Raw genomic sequence first — 19,347 nt, forward strand, 5'->3', positions numbered from 1 at the left:
ATGCAGTATGCACATTGAGAGAACTGCTTCTTAGCCAGACTGCTTACTGACTTACTGCTTTTTCTCTGTCTTTTTCCTACATAATGCCGTAACTGCCTCTGGAGACAATCTGAAGCCAAGGGGAGCTCACGCCTATGCTGAGTGTGCATTTTCTCTGGAGCATAACAGAGGTTCAGCAAAGAATTCACAAATGAAAACATAAATATATGTCTCACTTTACTGGACAGAAGACCTCGAGGGAGAAAGGTGCATCTCTTTTTAACAGGTGTTTCCAAGATGAAAGTATCAGAACACATGTACATCTACAATGATTTGGGTTCAATTACAAAGCATTTCTAGTATGCAAGGACAACTATTTCACTGTAAAAAAAAATATATACTATTCTATTTCCCTGCTCTTGGACATGATTTCTGCATTCTTTGTCAAGGGACCTCGAAATAAAACAATTCTAGAAATATTTCATATATAGAACATATACATATACTGTATATCCCCATATAGTATAAGGACCACTTATGTGTCCTAATATAACATCTCATGTATAACATGTCATGTAGTAGTTATGCCCATCCACCACAAGTCAGGGGTTTAAAGTCAATATTCTTACTAGAATACTGGAAAGTGTTGGTAACATGGAGAGTGTCATCCATTTTCATTAGAAATTATGGAATATTATATAATCTATGGATGATTTTATAATACACAATAAAGCAATACATTCTTGATTGTTTTAGGTAGCACAGCCATAAGTTAAAGGGCAAACACACAAAATCACTGTGTTTTGTGTGTGTGCAATTTCAGCCATAGCAATGTGCTCCTGCCTAGTGTGAATGGTGTTCTAAAAGAGCTGACCAATTCCTATACATACTATATATCACAGACACCACTAAGAGACCAGTAAGGGTACTTTCAAAATTGGTTAGAGAGGATGAACTGGTATAAGAAGGAATTGGAGGAGGGGGTCAAATATGTCCTAGGCAGAGATGCAACTCAAGCATGCTTGAGTCTCATCGTGTGGCATTTGAATACTGGTGGCTGAAAAAGTTGGATGCAGCCCTAGGGAGTCTAGACAAACATGGATACAGCTATAGACCAAAGGCTGTATCCATTTTTTCCTGGACTCTCTAGGGCTTCATCCAACTTCTGCAGCCACCAGTATTCAAATGCCACACAACAAAATTGAGCATGTCCTTTCTAGTCCTGGCCTTTACTGCAACTGTAGTACCAACAAGAGAAGAAAGATGCGGAAAAAAGAACGCCAAAGCAGGAAAGAAAGGAGGCATAGGTAGGGAGAACAAGTGAAAAAAAAATTGAGAATTTTGGAAGAAATGTCTAGGTCCCCTATAAACAAGTATTTCGTGTAGTTATTTAGTGTAGTTAATTCTCATGTTCAAAGTTGTATTATCTTTTGACATAAGCATAATAAGTTTAGTTTTCTAGGGTTAGAATTTATAACTTGGTCTGATGAACAGAGAACATATAATGATAAGGATAATTATGTTTATTTTTTCCTTTTTCTAATGTCAATTTTAAGTAATGTTATCTATGAAAGCCTAGCCATTAGTGTTGAGAGAATCTGTCGAAATGTTTGGGTTCGGCCACCGTCATCTGTACTTGAATGCTCAGCGATTGATTCCCTGCAGCTGCAGAAGTTGGATACCACCCTAGGGAGTCCTGGAAAACATGAAAACAGCCTATGGCCTATGGCTCTATTCATGTTTTCCAGGTCTCCTTAGGGCAGCATGCAACTTCTACAGCAGCGGGAAATAAAACCATGACAGTTCGGGTTCGGATAACGTTGTAGAATCCAAACATTTTGGCAGGTTTTATCAATACTACTGGTCACACTTCCATACATGCCTTTCCAGCCATCATTTGTCATACTTACAGCTGTATTCCACTGAAGAAAGATCCAAAAAGTCCAATCATTCCTAATAACTCAATTCGACTCAGATTGCGAACGATATACTCTTGGCACACACTAGAAATCCCATACAGAGTGGCACCACCAAGAACCAAGACATCCCCAATTAGTTTGCTGTCCCCTGGAAAAAACTCTGCGGAAAAGATGGAAAATAGATTATTTACAGTTTTCTTAACCTAACATTTAAAATATCTGTTCCCAAGGACTGCATTTTTTTTATTTAGCAGCTAAGGATTTTTCATGACTATGCTACTACTATATAAAATCTAGGTTTACAAATGACTTTCCCATGAATGTTAACAATATTATATTTACAGCCTATGCCCTGGAATTGGGCAAATCTAACAAGGCGTATTGAGCTGTTAAACATTGTAATTTTATTGATCTGTAGTTCTGCCCAGTGCAGTCATGCTAGAGATTTGGGTTACCATCTTTCCTGCCACATAGGGACTTTCACACTCTCAGTTGGTATTATTTATTTTTCAAATTGTTTGTCATCTCTTTTGCTTATGCATCTATATATATTTTTTTGTAGTCCTTTCATGGCTTATTGAGCTTATCTATGTAGCAGGTAGCAACCTCCCACATCATAGGAGGATGCCGTCTTTTGGTTTTTAATGTTTTTAATCTCTTTTTGTGTAGCCGGTACTAATAAAGCTTATTTATATTTTGTTATTACAAGTGTGCGCCTTACTTTTTTACCCTATGCTTTCCCTCTCCCTTTTTCTTTGCTAGAGATTTAGTACAAAAATGGCTGATTTACCTTCCTTTTGTTGTCTTCCCATAAGTACATCAGCTCCCGCCATACAGCCGATTCCTAAGATACAGGCAACTGCTCCAATGAAGTGTAGAACTTTATATCGCACCAGCAAGAAAAACCAGGACAGTAATATGACCACAGGGATCACAAAACAATTAAGTAACTGCAAAGAAAGAAAACAAGAAATGTATTAAATGATGTACAACAAATATATTATTTATGTACATAATGTGAATAATTTGCATAGCAAAGCAATATGGCAACCGATTCATTAAATAGGTTCAAGGGAGGCCTGGATGCTTTTCTTGAAAAATATAATATTACAAGTTATAAGCATTAGATTTCCGGTGATACGTTGATCCAGGGATTATTCTGATTGCCATTGGAGTCGGGAAGGAATTTTCTCCCTGCGATGGGGCAATTGGCATCTGCCTCATAGGGGGTTTTGCCTTCCTACATGAGATGTTATAGTGGGACACATAAGTGGTCCTTATACTATATGGGGATAAAGAAGGGCATAACCACTACCCTGGGGCACAGAGTTGGGCTACTACTATACAGGGGTGCAGAGGTAGGTGGGCCTAAATATGATGACACAGAAGAGGGCCTAATACTTTAGGAGGAGAGGGGACACAGAGCTGGGCCTAATACTATATGGGAGTACAGAAGGGCCGAATAATAACTAAGGGCACAGATGAATTTAACTACTATATGGGGGCCTAATAATCCATTAGAGTATAGAGGTGAGCTTAACTACTATACATAGGGGCACAGTGGGGGTCCCAATACTATAAAAGGTGGTAGAATATGGGTGCACAAACTGTACACTATTACGGTGTGGGGAAATACAAATAGGAGACAGAGGTCAAGATGGAGTTGGAGCAAGGAACTAAAATATTGATACAATAGATTCTGCTGAGGTAACTGGAATTGTTGTGGGTGGGAGAAGTCTTTGTTAATGTCCAAGCCAGATGAGGAAGAAAAGGAAAAGTGAGACATGTTAGACATAAGAGTACTCCCCTAAAAAAATACCAAAACATGCGTTGGGGAGAAGGGGTCAGCAGTATAGCCTACCTTTTCATGGGTGAGTGATAGTTCTGGATTATCATTACATGTTTGCTATCATATGGGAGGGTACTAACCAAGGTGTTATGGACTGTAGGCCAAGATATAGATTAATAAAGACCCATGAAAGATATATACAGTACTATGATAGAATGATATATTCTTAGATTTTGATGCTGTGATGGTTAAAGGATTGCCCAGAATTACTTGTGAATGAATAATATAAAAAGACAGTGGTATATAATAATGCTATATTCTTGACTTTTTATTTGGGATCTACGAAAGGTTAAAACCTACTATGCGATATCTTTGCTGTTTAATGTAATGTAGCGAATATTATTAATGTTATTAGGTGATATTTGGTGTTTAAACTCTATTTAATAAAAAAGTGCATGTGGTTACTGCATTACATTTAGCTATCCAGGTTACGCTGGAGTCACAGAAATGTGAGGGTATTTCTGAGTCTGTATTATGGCCTAAGGTCCCCATTCTGACTACAGGTCTAATCACTCAAACTGACAGCACTGTAGATCCCTATAATAGATCTCTATGATGCTTTCAGCTTGGGTGATTAGACCTCAAGACAGGCTAGGACTTGGAGCCATAATACAGACACAGAACTGTGCTAGTATTACACTTGCCTTACAGTGTTACTGTCACTGAAAAAACATGTCATAGAAACACATAATAAGTTTTGATCATTCTGTGTCTGGAATCTGGGACCCTCATTTATAGGAAGAACAGGGAGAAGTGCTCAGCTAAGTGCTTCTCTCTTCATCTCTTCATAACCTTTCTATAGAGTCTGTCTCCTGAAAGAAAAAAACAATGATGCGCGGCAGTGCCATTTAAATGTTGCTGTCATTTTTTACAGTGGCATTTAAATTGTTAACTAGCCGGCATGGGCAATGACTCAGTGCTGGCTATTAGGGGCATCCCCCAGCTAATGATAGGAGCTGGAAAATGCAGTCCAGAGCCTGCTTCATGCCCTGTTGATGGCACCAGGATGTGTATGCTCACCCCATATTTTTCTGATTTTGAAAACATCCACAAGGATTTAGTGGATTTGCTGCTGGCCCATTCAAGTCAATGGGAAGAAATATCTACAGTTGATTTCCAGTAGCAAATCTCCAGTGTGAAATCCACAGCAGAATGGCTATGTGTATGTATCCTTAAGTGATTCTGAGTATTTGTTTTTACCACTCTTCACTGTACAGTATCCCCACACATACACAGCTCTACAGCATGCACATTATACACAGCTCATCTACTAATGGAGACAAAGCTCTGCTTTATTCACATGCACAGTTCAGCTACACACATTCATAACAGCTTAGCTACACGTGCACACACAGCTCAGATACACAAATACACAAACAGCTACACATACACACCTCTGCTACATACACATTATACTAAATCTCTCTCTCTATAATATATATATATATATATATATATATATAGAGAGAGAGAGAGAGAGAGAGAGAGAGATCTGCCAGGCTCGTACACACAACCAGAAATGCTACAGTATATCAATACAAACAAAGAGCTCTGATGAACACATAGCCAGCTCTACTATGCCAACACACAAGTACACATTTACATTCATTCTTAATACAGAGAAGTCCTTGCCACAGGTATCTAGTAGTTGTCTGTAGTAGTCTGTGACTGATCTCATGCTGATGACATCATGGACCGTCCTGCAGCTATGCAGCAGAGTCTTCTGGACGCGAATGTCATTCCTAAAGGTCCGTCTGCTTTTCTAGAAAGTTGGCTTCAGTATGCACATTAGGGCTTTGACAGGGCTCTCACAGCTTGTGGTGGTGGTGGTGGGGGTTAAGGAAGCATTGAGTGGCATTAAAGTCCTGGGCACTCCTGTACCACACCTCTTTGACTCTAGAGATGGGTGATTTTTTTTTTTTTTGCATTGCGGCTACAGACACATATTATAAAGGTACTGTTACTCTCTATGCTAACATTCAGTAGCTATGTGACTGTGTCAGTAGTTGCATAGCTGTTTCCAAGCTGACAGTTTCCCTTTAAGACTTTAAAAAAAAAAAATCATTAAATTGCTGATACAGCTCAATTTGCTGTGAAATCGTCACTGTATCAGAAATCGGCAGAGTTGTCTGGGTTTATAACACAGGAGAGGTCATTAATGTTGCGCTACCATTACACTGTATTCATAAATTCATATATTATACCAACATGAAAATGGTATGATTAGTGGCTTATAGGGGTCCCTATCCTAGTTAGAATAAGAACATTTCTTTGGTTAAGACTAGAGATGAGCGAACCTCGAGCACACTCAGGTTCATCCCAAACCAAGCGTATGGCATTTGTGTCCCAATGGCTGAAGAACCTGAGCATGCTCGATTTAGGACCCGTTGGTTGCCGACTAGAGATATGCGAACATGCTCGTCCGAGCTTGGTACTCGTTTGAGCATTAGGGTACTCGATGGTACTCGGTACTCGGACGATACTTAAGAAAATCTCATCATCCGTTTCCTGTAAGTTTGGGCGCAATTTCTCAGCCAATCAACATGCAGGAGACTCTTTGGTACATCCTGCGATCACGTGGGACCCATACATGTCGATAGCAGCGATTAGATGACCCTGCCATGCAAAAATCTCGGCCGCCGAGGCTTGGCTCACATGCATGCTGAAAGAGATTAGGGACAGAGCTGCTGCTTGTCAGGGAGAGCGTTCCAGTAGGCAGGGAATACTAGACAAAGAACCTAACAGCCCTTTTAAGGGCTTACATTTTTTTTTCTTTTTTGTATTACTCCAGACTGCTGGCTGGGACTTGCAGTGCAGCTACCACAATTTTAGCTGCACACTGTGGTGATCTGCTCAGCTGCTGGCAGAAAGGGGACATTAGGTGTTGCATACAGACCCCTAAGAAGTCCTCAGTACTATTATATTTTTTGTGGCTGGTGCTGCTGTTGTTGTACATTATATTGCTGTGATTTGTAGTACAGCTGCATGGAACCTCACTGTATATTGTCCTGTGTAACAGGTGGCATAGACCATATACCACCACCACATACACACAGACTATACGGCAGCCTCCAAAAGACTAGTGTGACCAGTATATGTTATTATTTCTTAGCGCTGCCATATCCAATCTCACTGCTAATTGCCCTGTGTAAGAGGGTGGCATCCACTATGTACCTCCATTTATCAACAGACTGTATACCACAGCCTCCAAAAAACTAGTGTGACCAGTATATGTTCTTATTTCTGTATTTCTTATCGCAGCCATATCCAGCTCACTACTAATTACCCTGTGTAACTAGCAGTGAGCTTGGTTGCATGTGAAAACAGGTGGAACCTGGTGGCGGCTCTGCAACTCGGCAGCCTCACACATGTACCATGCCTGCCTGGCCCACGTGTTCAACCTAGTGTTGCTGCCGTTCCTTTAAACCTACCTCAATTTGGATGACTTGCACATTTGTGCGCATTTCCGCAAGTCAACCAGGGAAAGATACCCCAACTGCTAAAGTCAAATTCAAACTCAAATCAGCGGTGGGGAGACGTGGTGAGTCACATGATGCAGGGAAGGTTACCCCAACTGCAACAGTCAAATTCAAAGTCAAATTCAAAGTCAAAGTCAAATTCAAAGTCAAATCAGCGGTGGGGATAAGTGGTGAGTCACATGATGCCGGGAAAGTTACCATAACTGTTACAGTCAAAGTCAAAGTCAAATTCAAACTCAAATCAGCAGTGGGGAGAAGTGGTGAGTCACATGATGCAGGGAAAGTTACCCCAACTGCTATAGTCAAATTCAAACTCAAATCAGCGGTGGGGAGAAGTGGTGATTCATATGATGCACGAAAAGTTCCCCCAACTGCTACAGTCAAATTTAAAGTCAAATTCAAAGTCCAGGCTGTTTCCCATTTCAAACCACTTAATTTGTGGATGAAAACACGCTGGGGGTGTGCTCTGCCTAACCTTCATCCTTTCAAGTCACTGTTTAGCAGGCAGGATCAATCAGGTTGGTAGAGGCAGTAGTAGTGGGTGGGTTTTCCATCAAATTCTATTTAAATTTGGTGTAATGTTGCAATTAGCCAGCCCCAGAGGCATCCATGCATGCTGCCCCCTGCTGTTTCCTGTCCATTTCCGTGGTGTTCTGTGGTGTCAGGCAAAATTTTTGGGTGGTTCATATGCTACCTCTGTTTTCATGGTTCACTGTGTGATCACTGCCATGCTGTTGCCCAGATTTTGCCATAATGGTGCGATTAGCCAGCCCCAGAGGCATCCATGCATGCTGCCCCTGCTGTTTCCTGTCCATTTCCGTGGGGTTTCCATCATTTTCTGAGGTTGACAGGTTTTCACACAACCTTCCCTCTGCCGAGCTTCCCATTGACTTCTATGGGGTTCGTTACTTGAAACGAGCACCCAAGTATCGGGAAATATTCGTCTCGAGTAACGAGCACCCGAGCATTTTAGTACTTGCTCATCACTATTGCTGACAGACCAACATTAACATCTATACGCTTTCTCAGTTCAATACTTTCTGGTGGTCAGACCTGTACCAATCGTGAAAAAAAGCAGGGGAGGACTGCACTGCAGCGCCGTCCACTCCCTGCTCTGTGTCAGTAAAAAGTCAGGCTCCATAGACTTACATTACTCACTTCACTGCAACTAGAGTCAATAAATCACTTGTTATTATAAGTAATATTTTTTTTTAACATATTTTTATTAGATTTTACATATTTATTACATACAAAACTAAACATATACTTGAAGGTAAAGATAAAGATAAGTAATATTTTAAAAACTCTTCAATAGACAATACATTGCATACAGGGAGTTGTTGCTTGCTCCCATGCTTCTAATATTATTACAATAGTATTCTAACACATGTAGTACAGTCCTTAGCAACATGTATGTAGTTCCATGTAATATAACGGGCATGGCTGCACTTATAGCTGCCTTTGTCAGGTATGTAGGATTTTGCATAGGATTCAATGCAGTTTCAGAGCTTGGTAATAGAAGAGTACCCAAACTGAGAGCCCCCTTAAATACAACATGTATTCTTGTCTTTCTATTTCTGCCAATTGATTATCGGCTGTACTAAGCCGATTACTGTCCACTCTGGCCGATAATCGTTTGGTGACGATCATGACAGTGACAGTCTGCTGCTCACCACTCCGTGCAATAGGAGCGACGGCAGCAGACCACCACTGACTTTAATGGGTGACCCGGATGATCTAAAGATTGTCCAGGCAGCCCCTCCTGCAGCTCCCCGCTCCTCCATGCTCACTGTCTGTGCATGTAAGAGCACAGGCAGCGAGCAGGGAACAAGTGGAAAGTGAGCGCTGACCTGACCTGCTTTCCTCTGTAAATCATGCCGTGTAATATGGTCTTTTCTTTATAGAATTGGTCACTGTAGCCAGTTAGTACTAAGACTTGCTGCTTTGTATTATCATATTTGGAAGTCTTTCTGTCCTCCAGCAGTAGGGTACAGTTATGGGTACTCACTTTATATCGGCATCAATTAATAAAGTAGGTTGATAGTGACTTATAATGTGACTGTCTCATAATTTCTCTTTAATTCCTTTTTAGCCTTAGCCACTCCCCACAGGGGGTATTCCATGTTACGTGTCTCGGATGACATGATTCTTTTAATAGAAATGAGTTGCCAACACATTTTATGCTGTAAGGTAATCCTGTCATTTTCTTATCTTCACTACTAAACTGCACTTCTAGAAACTGTAGGATCTTCCACCATAATTAGATGTCAGACATAACTGCATAACGTTATTAATTATATACTGGTCAAACTGTCGTTATTAATTATATACTGGTGAAACTGTTGGAAATGTTCTCTCTTATCCTTCCATACAGTGACCAAGGGTCCTACTAGACAAGGCAGTTTTTTTCGTTTTTTTTGAGTAACAATAAATAATTGCAAACAAGCACTTTTGCGAGTGACCTGAAATTCTTCACCATAATACATGGAAGGACAGTGGCTATTACAATCTTTTGTATACTCTTTACTTCCCAGTGAAGGAACGATGTGCAAATATACAGAAGGATTTGTAAATGATTAATAAATAATTAAGTGATTTTATGGTCAGCTCAAGAGATGCAATCACATTTGAACAAATTTTCGTTAGTTGTTTGATCGTTGCCTGCATATACATTGAAAGATTATCTCTTAAAGCGACTCTGTACCCACAATCTGACCTCCCCAAACCGCTTGTACCTTCATACAGCTGCTTTTAACCCAAGATTTGTCCTGCGGTCCCTTCGGCAGGTAATGCAGTTATAAAAAAACAACTTTTAGGCTGGGTTCACACTACGTATATTTCAGTCAGTATTGTGGTCCTCATATTGCAACCAAAACCAGGAGTGGATTAAAAACACAGAAAGGCTCTGTTCACACAATGTTGAAATTGAGTGGATGGCCGCCATTTAATGGCAAATATTTGCTGTTTTTTTTAAAACAACGGCTGTTATATTGAAATAATGGCAGTTATTTACTGTTATATGGAGGCCATCCACTCAATTTCAACATTGTGTGGACAGATCCTTTCTGTGTTTTTAATCCACTCCTGGTTTTGGTTGCAATATGAGGACAACAATACTGACTGAAATACACGTAGTGTGAACCCAGCCTAAGGCAGTGTAAAGCCAGTCTTATATAAATTAGCCCATCAAACTCCGTAACCTACTGGGAACTTATCTGAAGTAATAACAAAGGCAACTATAGGCTTTCTAGCTACTTCAAACAATGGGCATATCACATTCTCCAAGTCAGTTAAGCAAATTGATGGACAGTTCAATGCATGTATCGACATCCCACTTTCACATGAAATAGAAAGTAGGCTGAAGTGTCAGACCACACACTATACATAGCCCACATTATCATTATGGCATTTTATTAGACTTTTTTTTTTAGCTCTTAAGTATTTAATTAGTGAGAAGATCCATACACTCAGCCTGTAGGTAAAGTTTTTTTTATGGAATGTTCTTGATAAGTTGACTGTATAATTAATTCATCATGACACGGTTACCATGGCAACAAGTAGAACGCATGAGGGGGGAAAAGGCATAATTTCTACCTGTTTTGTTTGAAACTTCGGAGTCTAGTTAATAGATGTAACAAAGTAGATCCATTGTCAGGAAGCATCAAATAAAAATCCAAAGCTACTGCTCTGACATCAAAAGCTTCCTAATAAGTCCGGAGCTGTTCTCTGGTGACAGGTGCTAAAAGTGGAGAACATGCCACAGGTAATTGGAGTGATGATATACTGCACATCCAGAGCTCCCGCTGTGCACAGACTTGGCGGAATATCATAGTTTCAGCTTTATTAGCCTGTCTGCTATTGTATATATTTTTTACACTTTCATCTTTAGATCTGCCAATCAAAGCAGACAGCAAATAAAGTATTCTTATATGTGCATTATATACTTATAGGGAGGACAAATATTAATGGGCATATTACCCGGCCAAATAATCTAGCCAATGTGTCTGCCCATTTGTTATAGGCCAAGTTTCCCAAAACACAAGTGACCCAAACCCAGGGTAAGGATACTTGTTCTCAATTCATTGGCATCTGAGACACAGGGGAAATCTCAGACCTGGGTGAAGTGCCATAGGAGGTCATATGAGATGTTGCTATGTATCCATAATGCTTCAGGACTGACTTATTTATATTCACATTATAACATCGATATCTGTATTCAATACTTCCTTGAGCCCAGCGTAATTGCTTACTTGCACAACAGTTAGTGACCTTTTCTGTGTTTTGCTATGTTCAGGTTAGCTTGCCTTCAGATCACTCAAATTCTGCTAAGAATTGTGAGAAAACCAGATTGTAATTGGAATATAATCTATGTTTTATTAAAGGAGAAGTGCTAAAATGACAGGAAGACAGGGAAAATAATAGGCAAAGGGCCCATTGATAGCCACAGACCTCCTACAGGTCTCTAACCTGCAACGTCAAGTACACGGCTGAAAGACTGCCCACTCAGCCAATCAGTAACTGGGGCAGGACGCTGCCCAATCACTGACTGGCTGAGCGGGCGATCGCTTAGCTGGGCCATGACGTTGCAGCTGGAGAAGCTGAGTACATGACGTTCCCTGTTTTCAGCAGAAATGACACCAGCAGGCACAAGGGGGGTGCCAGTTTAGATTGTTTATTATTTTCCTGCACTTCCCTGCCTTCTTTCATTTTTTGAATTTGATGGGGCTTTTCATTTAAAGGGATACTCCGGACAGCCTTGTTAAAAAAAAAAAAAAAATTCCAAACAGTGCAAGGTTCTTACCTATGTTGCCCCTCCAACACTCTTAGGATGCCTTAACATAAACCGGATCCGCAGTGTATTTCACGCTGCAAATTTGTAGTGAAATCCGCTGCAGATTCAGTGCCCGTTATCCCAATGAGAATACATACTCGCAGTGGGATTGACATCCCGCTGCCTGTTTGTAAGTTAACCCCGCGCTGGCCAGAACATACATCACCTCCTCCAGGCTCTGACTCCAGGGCAGCACACTGTTTGGCTGAGCGGGACTAGCAGACGCCGGGAGCCCCAAAAGCAAGCCGGAGCACGGAGCAGGTAATGTATGCTCTGGCCGGCGGGGGATTAACTTACATACACGCAGTGGGAATTTGCATCGTGAAATCCGCTGCGGATCTGGTGTGTGTGAAGGCACCCTTAATGTGCTTGTACACAGGGGCTGGCTGGCAAACTTTAGCCTGGGGGGCAAGCACACAGCAGTGGCCCATGAGTAGCAGAGAATCATCACGGCACATATACTTAAAGGAGAACTCTTGTCGAACCTAAACATCCCAAGCCGGCAGGGGGTAAGGGGAACATAATAAAGCGTCTATGCTTACCTGTCCCCGTGCCATCGCAGTGCAGCGTCTCACAGACCAGCCTCCTGCAGCTGTGGTCCTGCAACGTCACATACTGAGGTGAGTGGGTACTTCCTGCCGGGACATGGCAATGCAGGAACCGGAGGAACAGGATAATGGCAAGAGAGCTGGGGCACAGGGAAGTATAGATTCTTTTTGTATATCCCCCCCCCAGGATTTTTATATGAGGCCAGAGTTTAATCTGCTTTGGATTGGACTGTACCTGGTATGGACATTATACTAGTATTACCAATAATACTAGTATACAAGGGACAAAAAATACCGCCACACCAGGTACCACATACTACAACTACATTATAAATGGTTACTAAATAATACTGTCACACCACGAGCATTACTACTATACTGGTACTACACTCCACCACACAGGGGCCAATATTCCCCCATACAGTGACCAAATAGAGGTAGATACCAGCTGTACACAGGCTCTGTATACCATATAAGTACAGTGCAGACACCTCCAGTGACTCACAGGTGATGTTTTCTCTGATCAGAGTCAGTGAGGTTTCCTTTTCTTTTCCATCATGAAGACTTCTTCCAACCCCAAATCATCTCAGCAGTATCTGCCAGACAAACATCTTCAGCACCTTACTTTTACAGCACTTTTACCCACCTCTATACAATCTCTCCATCATAGTGACCCTAAACAGTCACAGAGACCTCTGTGAAGACCAATCTGTAGTCATTTCCCTTTTCTGTGCTTCTTTCTATACTTAGATCCCTTCTTGATGCCTGTATCAGTAGTTAGGATCCATCGTTGTGCCCTCATCTGTAGTAAGACCACTTCTTTGTGCCTCATCTGTAGTTGTGCCCCCTCTCTTTGCCCTCTGTAGTTAGCCCCCCCCCTTGTGCCCTCATCGCAAGCTGGGCCCCCACTTTGTGCCCCTATCTGCAGTAAGCCCCCCCACCTTGTGCTAAATGAATGGTTCCCCTTTGTCCTAATGAACTGTACCACTGCCCCCTGGATAAAATGCATCTCCTATGAACTGTGTCTATAATAAATAGTGCCACTGTTCCCGTACTATTCTGTGCCCACAATGTACTGTGCCACTGCCTCCCTAATGTACTGTGCCACTGCCTCCCTAATGTACTGTACCACTGTCCTCTCTAATGTACTGTACCAGTGTCCTCTCTAATGTACTGTACCCCTGCCCTCTCTAATGTGCTGTATCACTGTTCTCTCTAATGTACCACTGCCCCCTCTAAAGTACTGTACCGCTGTCCTGTAATGTACTATACCGCTGTCCTCTAATGTACTGTACCACTGTCCCCTCTAATATACTGTACCACTGTCCCCTCTAATGTACTGTACCACTGTCCCCTCTAATGTACTGTACCACTGTCCCCTCTAATGTACTGTACCACTGACCTCTCTAATGTACTGTACCACTGTCCTCTAATGTCCTGTACCACTGTCGTCTCTAATGTACTGTGCCACTGTCCTCTCTTTTGTACTGTACCACCATCCTCTAATGTACTGTACCACTGTCCCCTCTAATGTACTGTACCACTGTCCTCTAATATACTGTACCACTGTCCCTTCTAATATACTGTACCACTGTCCCCTCTAATATACTGTACCACTGTCCCCTCTAATGTACTGTACCACCGTCCTCTAATGTACTGTACCACTGTCCCCTCTAATGTACTGTACCACTGTCCCCTCTAATGTACTGTACCACTATTCCCTCTAATGTACAGTACCACTGTCCTCTCTAATGTACCGTGTCACTGTCCTCTATAATGTACTGTACCACTGTCCCCTCTAATGTACTGTACCCCTGTCCCCTCTAATGTACTGTACCACTGTCCCTAATGTATTGTACCACTGTCCTCTCTAATGTACTGTACCACTCTCCCGTCTAATGTACTGTACCACTGTCCTCTAGTGTACTGTACCACTGTCCCCTCTAATGTACTGTACCACTGTCCCCTCTTAATATACTGTACCACTATCCTCTCATGTACTGTACCACCATCCTCTAATGTACTGTACCACTGTCCCCTCTAATGTACTGTACCACTGTCCCCTCTAATGTACTGTACCACTGTCCCTAATGTATTGTACCACTGTCCCCTCTAATATACCGTGCCACTGTCCCCCTCTAATGTACTGTACCACTGTGCTCTCTAATGTACTGTACCCCTGTCCCCTCTAATGTACTGTACCACTGTCCCTAATGTATTGTACCACTGTCCTCTCTAATGTACTGTACCACTCTCCCCTCTAATGTACTGTACCACTGTCCTCTAATGTACTGTACCACTGTCCCCTCTAATGTACTGTACCACTGTCCCCTCTTAATATACTGTACCACTGTCCCCCCTAATGTACTGTACCACTGTCCCCTCTAATGTACTGTACCACTATCCTCTACCACCATCCTCTAATGTACTGTACCACTGTCCCCTCTAATGTACTGTACCACTGTCCCTAATGTATTGTACCACTGTCCCCTCTAATATACCGTGCCACTGTCCCCCTCTAATGTACTGTACCACTGTGCTCTCTAATGTACTGTACCACTGTCCCCTCTAATGTACTGTACCACTGTCCCTAATGTATTGTACCACTGCCCCCTCTAATGTACCGTGCCACTGTCCCCCTCTAATGTACTGTACCACTGTGCTCTCTAATGTACTGTACCACTGTCCCCTCTAATGTACTGTACCACTGTCCCCTCTAATGTACTGTACCACTGTCCCCTCTAATGTACTGTACCACTGTCCCATCTAATGTACTGTACCACTGTCCCTAATGTATTGTACCACTGTCCCCTCTAATATACCGTGCCACTGTCCCCCTCTAATGTACTGTACCACTGTGCTCTCTAATGTACTGTACCACTGTCCCCTCTAATGTACTGTACCACTGTCCCTAATGTATTGTACCACTGCCCTCTAATGTACTGTACCACTGTCCCCTCTAATGTACCGTGCCACTGTCCCCCTCTAATGTACTGTACCACTGTGCTCTCTAATGTACTGTACCACTGTCCCCTCTAATGTACTGTACCACTGTCCTCTAATGTACTGTACCACTGTCCCCTCTAATGTACTGTACTACTGTCCCATCTAATGTACTGTACCACTGTCCCTAATGTATTGTACCACTGTCCCCTCTAATATACCGTGCCACTGTCCCCCTCTAATGTACTGTACCACTGTGCTCTCTAATGTACTGTACCACTGTCCCCTCTAATGTACTGTACCACTGTCCCTAATGTATTGTACCACTGTCCCCTCTAATGTACTGTACCACTCTCCCCTCTAATGTACTGTACCACTGTCCCTAATGTATTGTACCACTGTCCCCTCTAATATACCGTGCCACTGTCCCCCTCTAATGTACTGTACCACTGTGCTCTCTAATGTACTGTACCCCTGTCCCCTCTAATGTACTGTACCACTGTCCCTAATGTATTGTACCACTGTCCTCTCTAATGTACTGTACCACTCTCCCCTCTAATGTACTGTACCACTGTCCTCTAATGTACTGTACCACTGTCCCCTCTAATGTACTGTACCACTGTCCCCTCTTAATATACTGTACCACTGTCCCCCCTAATGTACTGTACCACTGTCCCCTCTAATGTACCGTGCCACTGTCCCCCTCTAATGTACTGTACCACTGTGCTCTCTAATGTACTGTACCACTGTCCTCTAATGTACTGTACCACTGTCCCCTCTAATGTACTGTACCACTGTCCCATCTAATGTACTGTACCACTGTCCCTAATGTATTGTACCACTGTCCCCTCTAATATACCGTGCCACTGTCCCCTACTAATGTACTGTACCACTGTGCTCTCTAATGTACTGTACCACTGTCCCCTCTAATGTACTGTACCACTGTCCCTAATGTATTGTACCACTGCCCCCTCTAATGTACTGTACCACTGTCCTCTCTAATGTACCGTGCCACTGTCCCCCTCTAATGTACTGTACCACTGTGCTCTCTAATGTACTGTACCACTGTCCCCTCTAATGTACTGTACCACTGTCCTCTAATGTACTGTAAACCTCCCTCCTAAATTATGGTTTCCCTACTAGTGGCAAAACTACAACTCCCATTGTATCCTGGTGGCAGGACATGATGGAAGTTGTATTTTGGTAACAGCTGAGGAGACACTGTTAGGAAGCAATGATTTAGGGGTACAGTTTATTTAGTGTGGTCTCCACCATGTGACCCACCTGCTGTTCCTAAACTACAATCCCCATTATCTCCTGCCACCAGAGCATGATGGGAGTTGTAGTTTTAAACTAACTGAGGAATCACAGGTTGGAGAACACTACTAAATAAACTGAACCCCTAAATGATTGCTTTCTAACCAGTGGCTCCTCAGCTGTTGCCAAACTACAACTCTCATCACGTTCTGCTAGCAGGGTACAATGGGAGTTGTAGTTCTGCAATAACTGGAGAGTCACATGTTACAGAACAAACTACAATGCCCCCCCCCCTCCTCTCTCCACAATATACTCACTAAACTTGTCCTGTGCTGCTCTTGTGCTCTGGCCTCTTCCTCTCAGGTCTGACCAAAGAGGTGCAGGCAGGGCTAATCGCACTGCCTGAATCACCATGGAGACTCTGGCTGGCCGGACAGGGAGGTGAGTGTCCCCTGCTCCAATCAGCCCTAGGCTACTGTATTGTATTGGTGTATTACAGACCCCAGTACTATACAGTAACCCCCCCCCAGACTCCCTCCCCAGATACCAGTCCTGGCAGTGGGCGGCTCCTCTCCCGGCCGGCGTCCTCTTCTCCCTCCTGCATCCTCTTCTGTGGGCTGTGCACTTGTCTTTACTCACTGATGGAACAGGCTGCCTGCTCCACCAATGAGTAAGGGGAAGTGTGTGAGGAAGAGTCAGCCACACGCTGCTGACTCCTGGAACGCAAATGCAGCGGCCGCTACTTCCAGGGAGAACCTTAAAGTGGCAGAGCGGCTTTAATACTATCCGGCCACTGCGGCCCTTAGGTGTACTGGAGGGGACCAGCCCGGGGGGCATATGCCACCCTGCCCCCCGGCCCAGCCCGCCCCTGGTTGTACATTAGTCCCACTCCTCTGATGTTCCCTTTCCCGTGCATTGGTATCATACTACATTTATCTGTAGCTTGTGGTGCACGCTCAGAACGTCCTGTTTCTCCCACCCCCAAATTGGTAATATGCAACAATTACCAATGTGCTGCACTTTTTTTGCATTAACCAAAGTAGACTTTGATAATCTTTTTGATGTGCGTTCGCCTAAGGTTTTATGATGCTATGACAACATTATTCTATTTTAACAGAACCCCCTCCCCTTATCTCTCTGCTGGTACATGTGATACAATACAGCAATTTGTTTCCAATAAACTGTCGTATGAGCAAGTGATTTGTAGGCATACACGCTTTATGACGTCTCAGCTGTGTGCATTTCTGTATAAAGAAATCTGACCTCTGTGGGTCTTCCCTACTTATTTATGCTGATTCCTACTTAAATAATCACCGTAGACAATTGTCTGTTGAAATATTTCCACAGAAACTACCTCCAAAAATAAACATAGTCACCATATAGTCATAGGATGTAACTTAATAAAGTCTTTGTGCACTGGGCCACTCCGCTAAAAGTAGTAGTAGGTGGTAGGGACCCGGTTAGCCACTTGCCTGATGGTATGTCACGGTATGGGCAAGAGGGATAGCAGCTGTAGACCGGGAACCTGACCAATCGGAGGCCGAGCAATTCTTCGTTGTCCTTAGTCAGGGCACCGATAATTACACCAATGCCAAGGTTCAAAAACAACGGTAGTTGTGTATTTATTATAACGGTGGTAACTCATAGCAACAGTCTCTCCGGGTGCAACCGGGTATAAGGCAGACTTGGATAAGGCAGAGTAATGGGTGATGCTGTAATGGGCTGTGAGAGTAACATGCTGGATGATGGGAGTAGTAGTGATACTGAAGTTGAGATGCTGGGCGGAATGAAACTGAGATGAATACTTTCTGTTGATGATTAGAGAAGATGATGAGAGGAATGACTGAAGAACGGTACCCAGATCTTTAGTATAGATGAGGATCTTGAGACTTGAGAATAAAGACACAGCCAGGTCCCGACTGGACCGGAACACTTCTAGTAACACTGGAGCAGCAGAGAACACGTATCTCTCTCCTGGCAGTGGAGAGAGGACACACACAACCTGTCCCCTTGAAGGTAGGAGACAGAAATGAGGTTGAGAGGAAGTCACATGGTATCCCCAGCCAAAGCTCAATGGCTATTGGGGTTACCATGGAAGCAGGGGACAGTCACGTGACACCAAGCCATTGCATCATCACACCATTAGGACATCTAGGACCAAATATACATGAAAATGAGTGAAACAGCAGACCTGAATACTGAGAGGGGTGACACCACACAGTTTGCAGTGCACCATAGTTTTCCAGAACAGAGGCAATAACATATTGACTGACTCAGATATAAAGATGCACTTTGAAGGAAACAACAAGAGAAGGAACTCTGTTCTGGGACACTGCATTTGTCCCTTTGCTATCTATCTCCTATCTATCTATCTATCTATCTATCTATCTATCTATCTATCTATCTATCTATCTAGCATTTATCTATAAATCTGGGTGTGTGCTAGCTACATGCTACAGCACTATTCATTGGTGTATAGGAGCTCTTCAGCCTGTATAAGTGATTACAATCACATCCAGTGATTCACAGGTGATGTCTTCTC

General features: G+C 42.9%; 1 protein-coding gene across 1 annotated transcript in view; it reads right to left on the minus strand.

Annotated features, from left to right (window-relative positions):
* SLC35F1 (solute carrier family 35 member F1) overlaps positions 1–19,347 on the minus strand; it is a 258,323-nt gene that overhangs the window by 19,573 nt on the left and 219,403 nt on the right. The window contains exons 4-5 of the mRNA XM_069973677.1: positions 2,689–2,848; positions 1,890–2,058 (exon numbers count right to left, since the gene is read on the minus strand). Of these exons, the coding sequence (XP_069829778.1) occupies positions 1,890–2,058; positions 2,689–2,848 (329 nt within the window). The remainder of the gene's footprint in view (positions 1–1,889; positions 2,059–2,688; positions 2,849–19,347) is intronic.

The sequence above is a fragment of the Dendropsophus ebraccatus genome, chromosome 6, assembly GCF_027789765.1.
Source record: "Dendropsophus ebraccatus isolate aDenEbr1 chromosome 6, aDenEbr1.pat, whole genome shotgun sequence".
NCBI classification, from domain to species: Eukaryota; Metazoa; Chordata; class Amphibia; order Anura; family Hylidae; genus Dendropsophus; species Dendropsophus ebraccatus.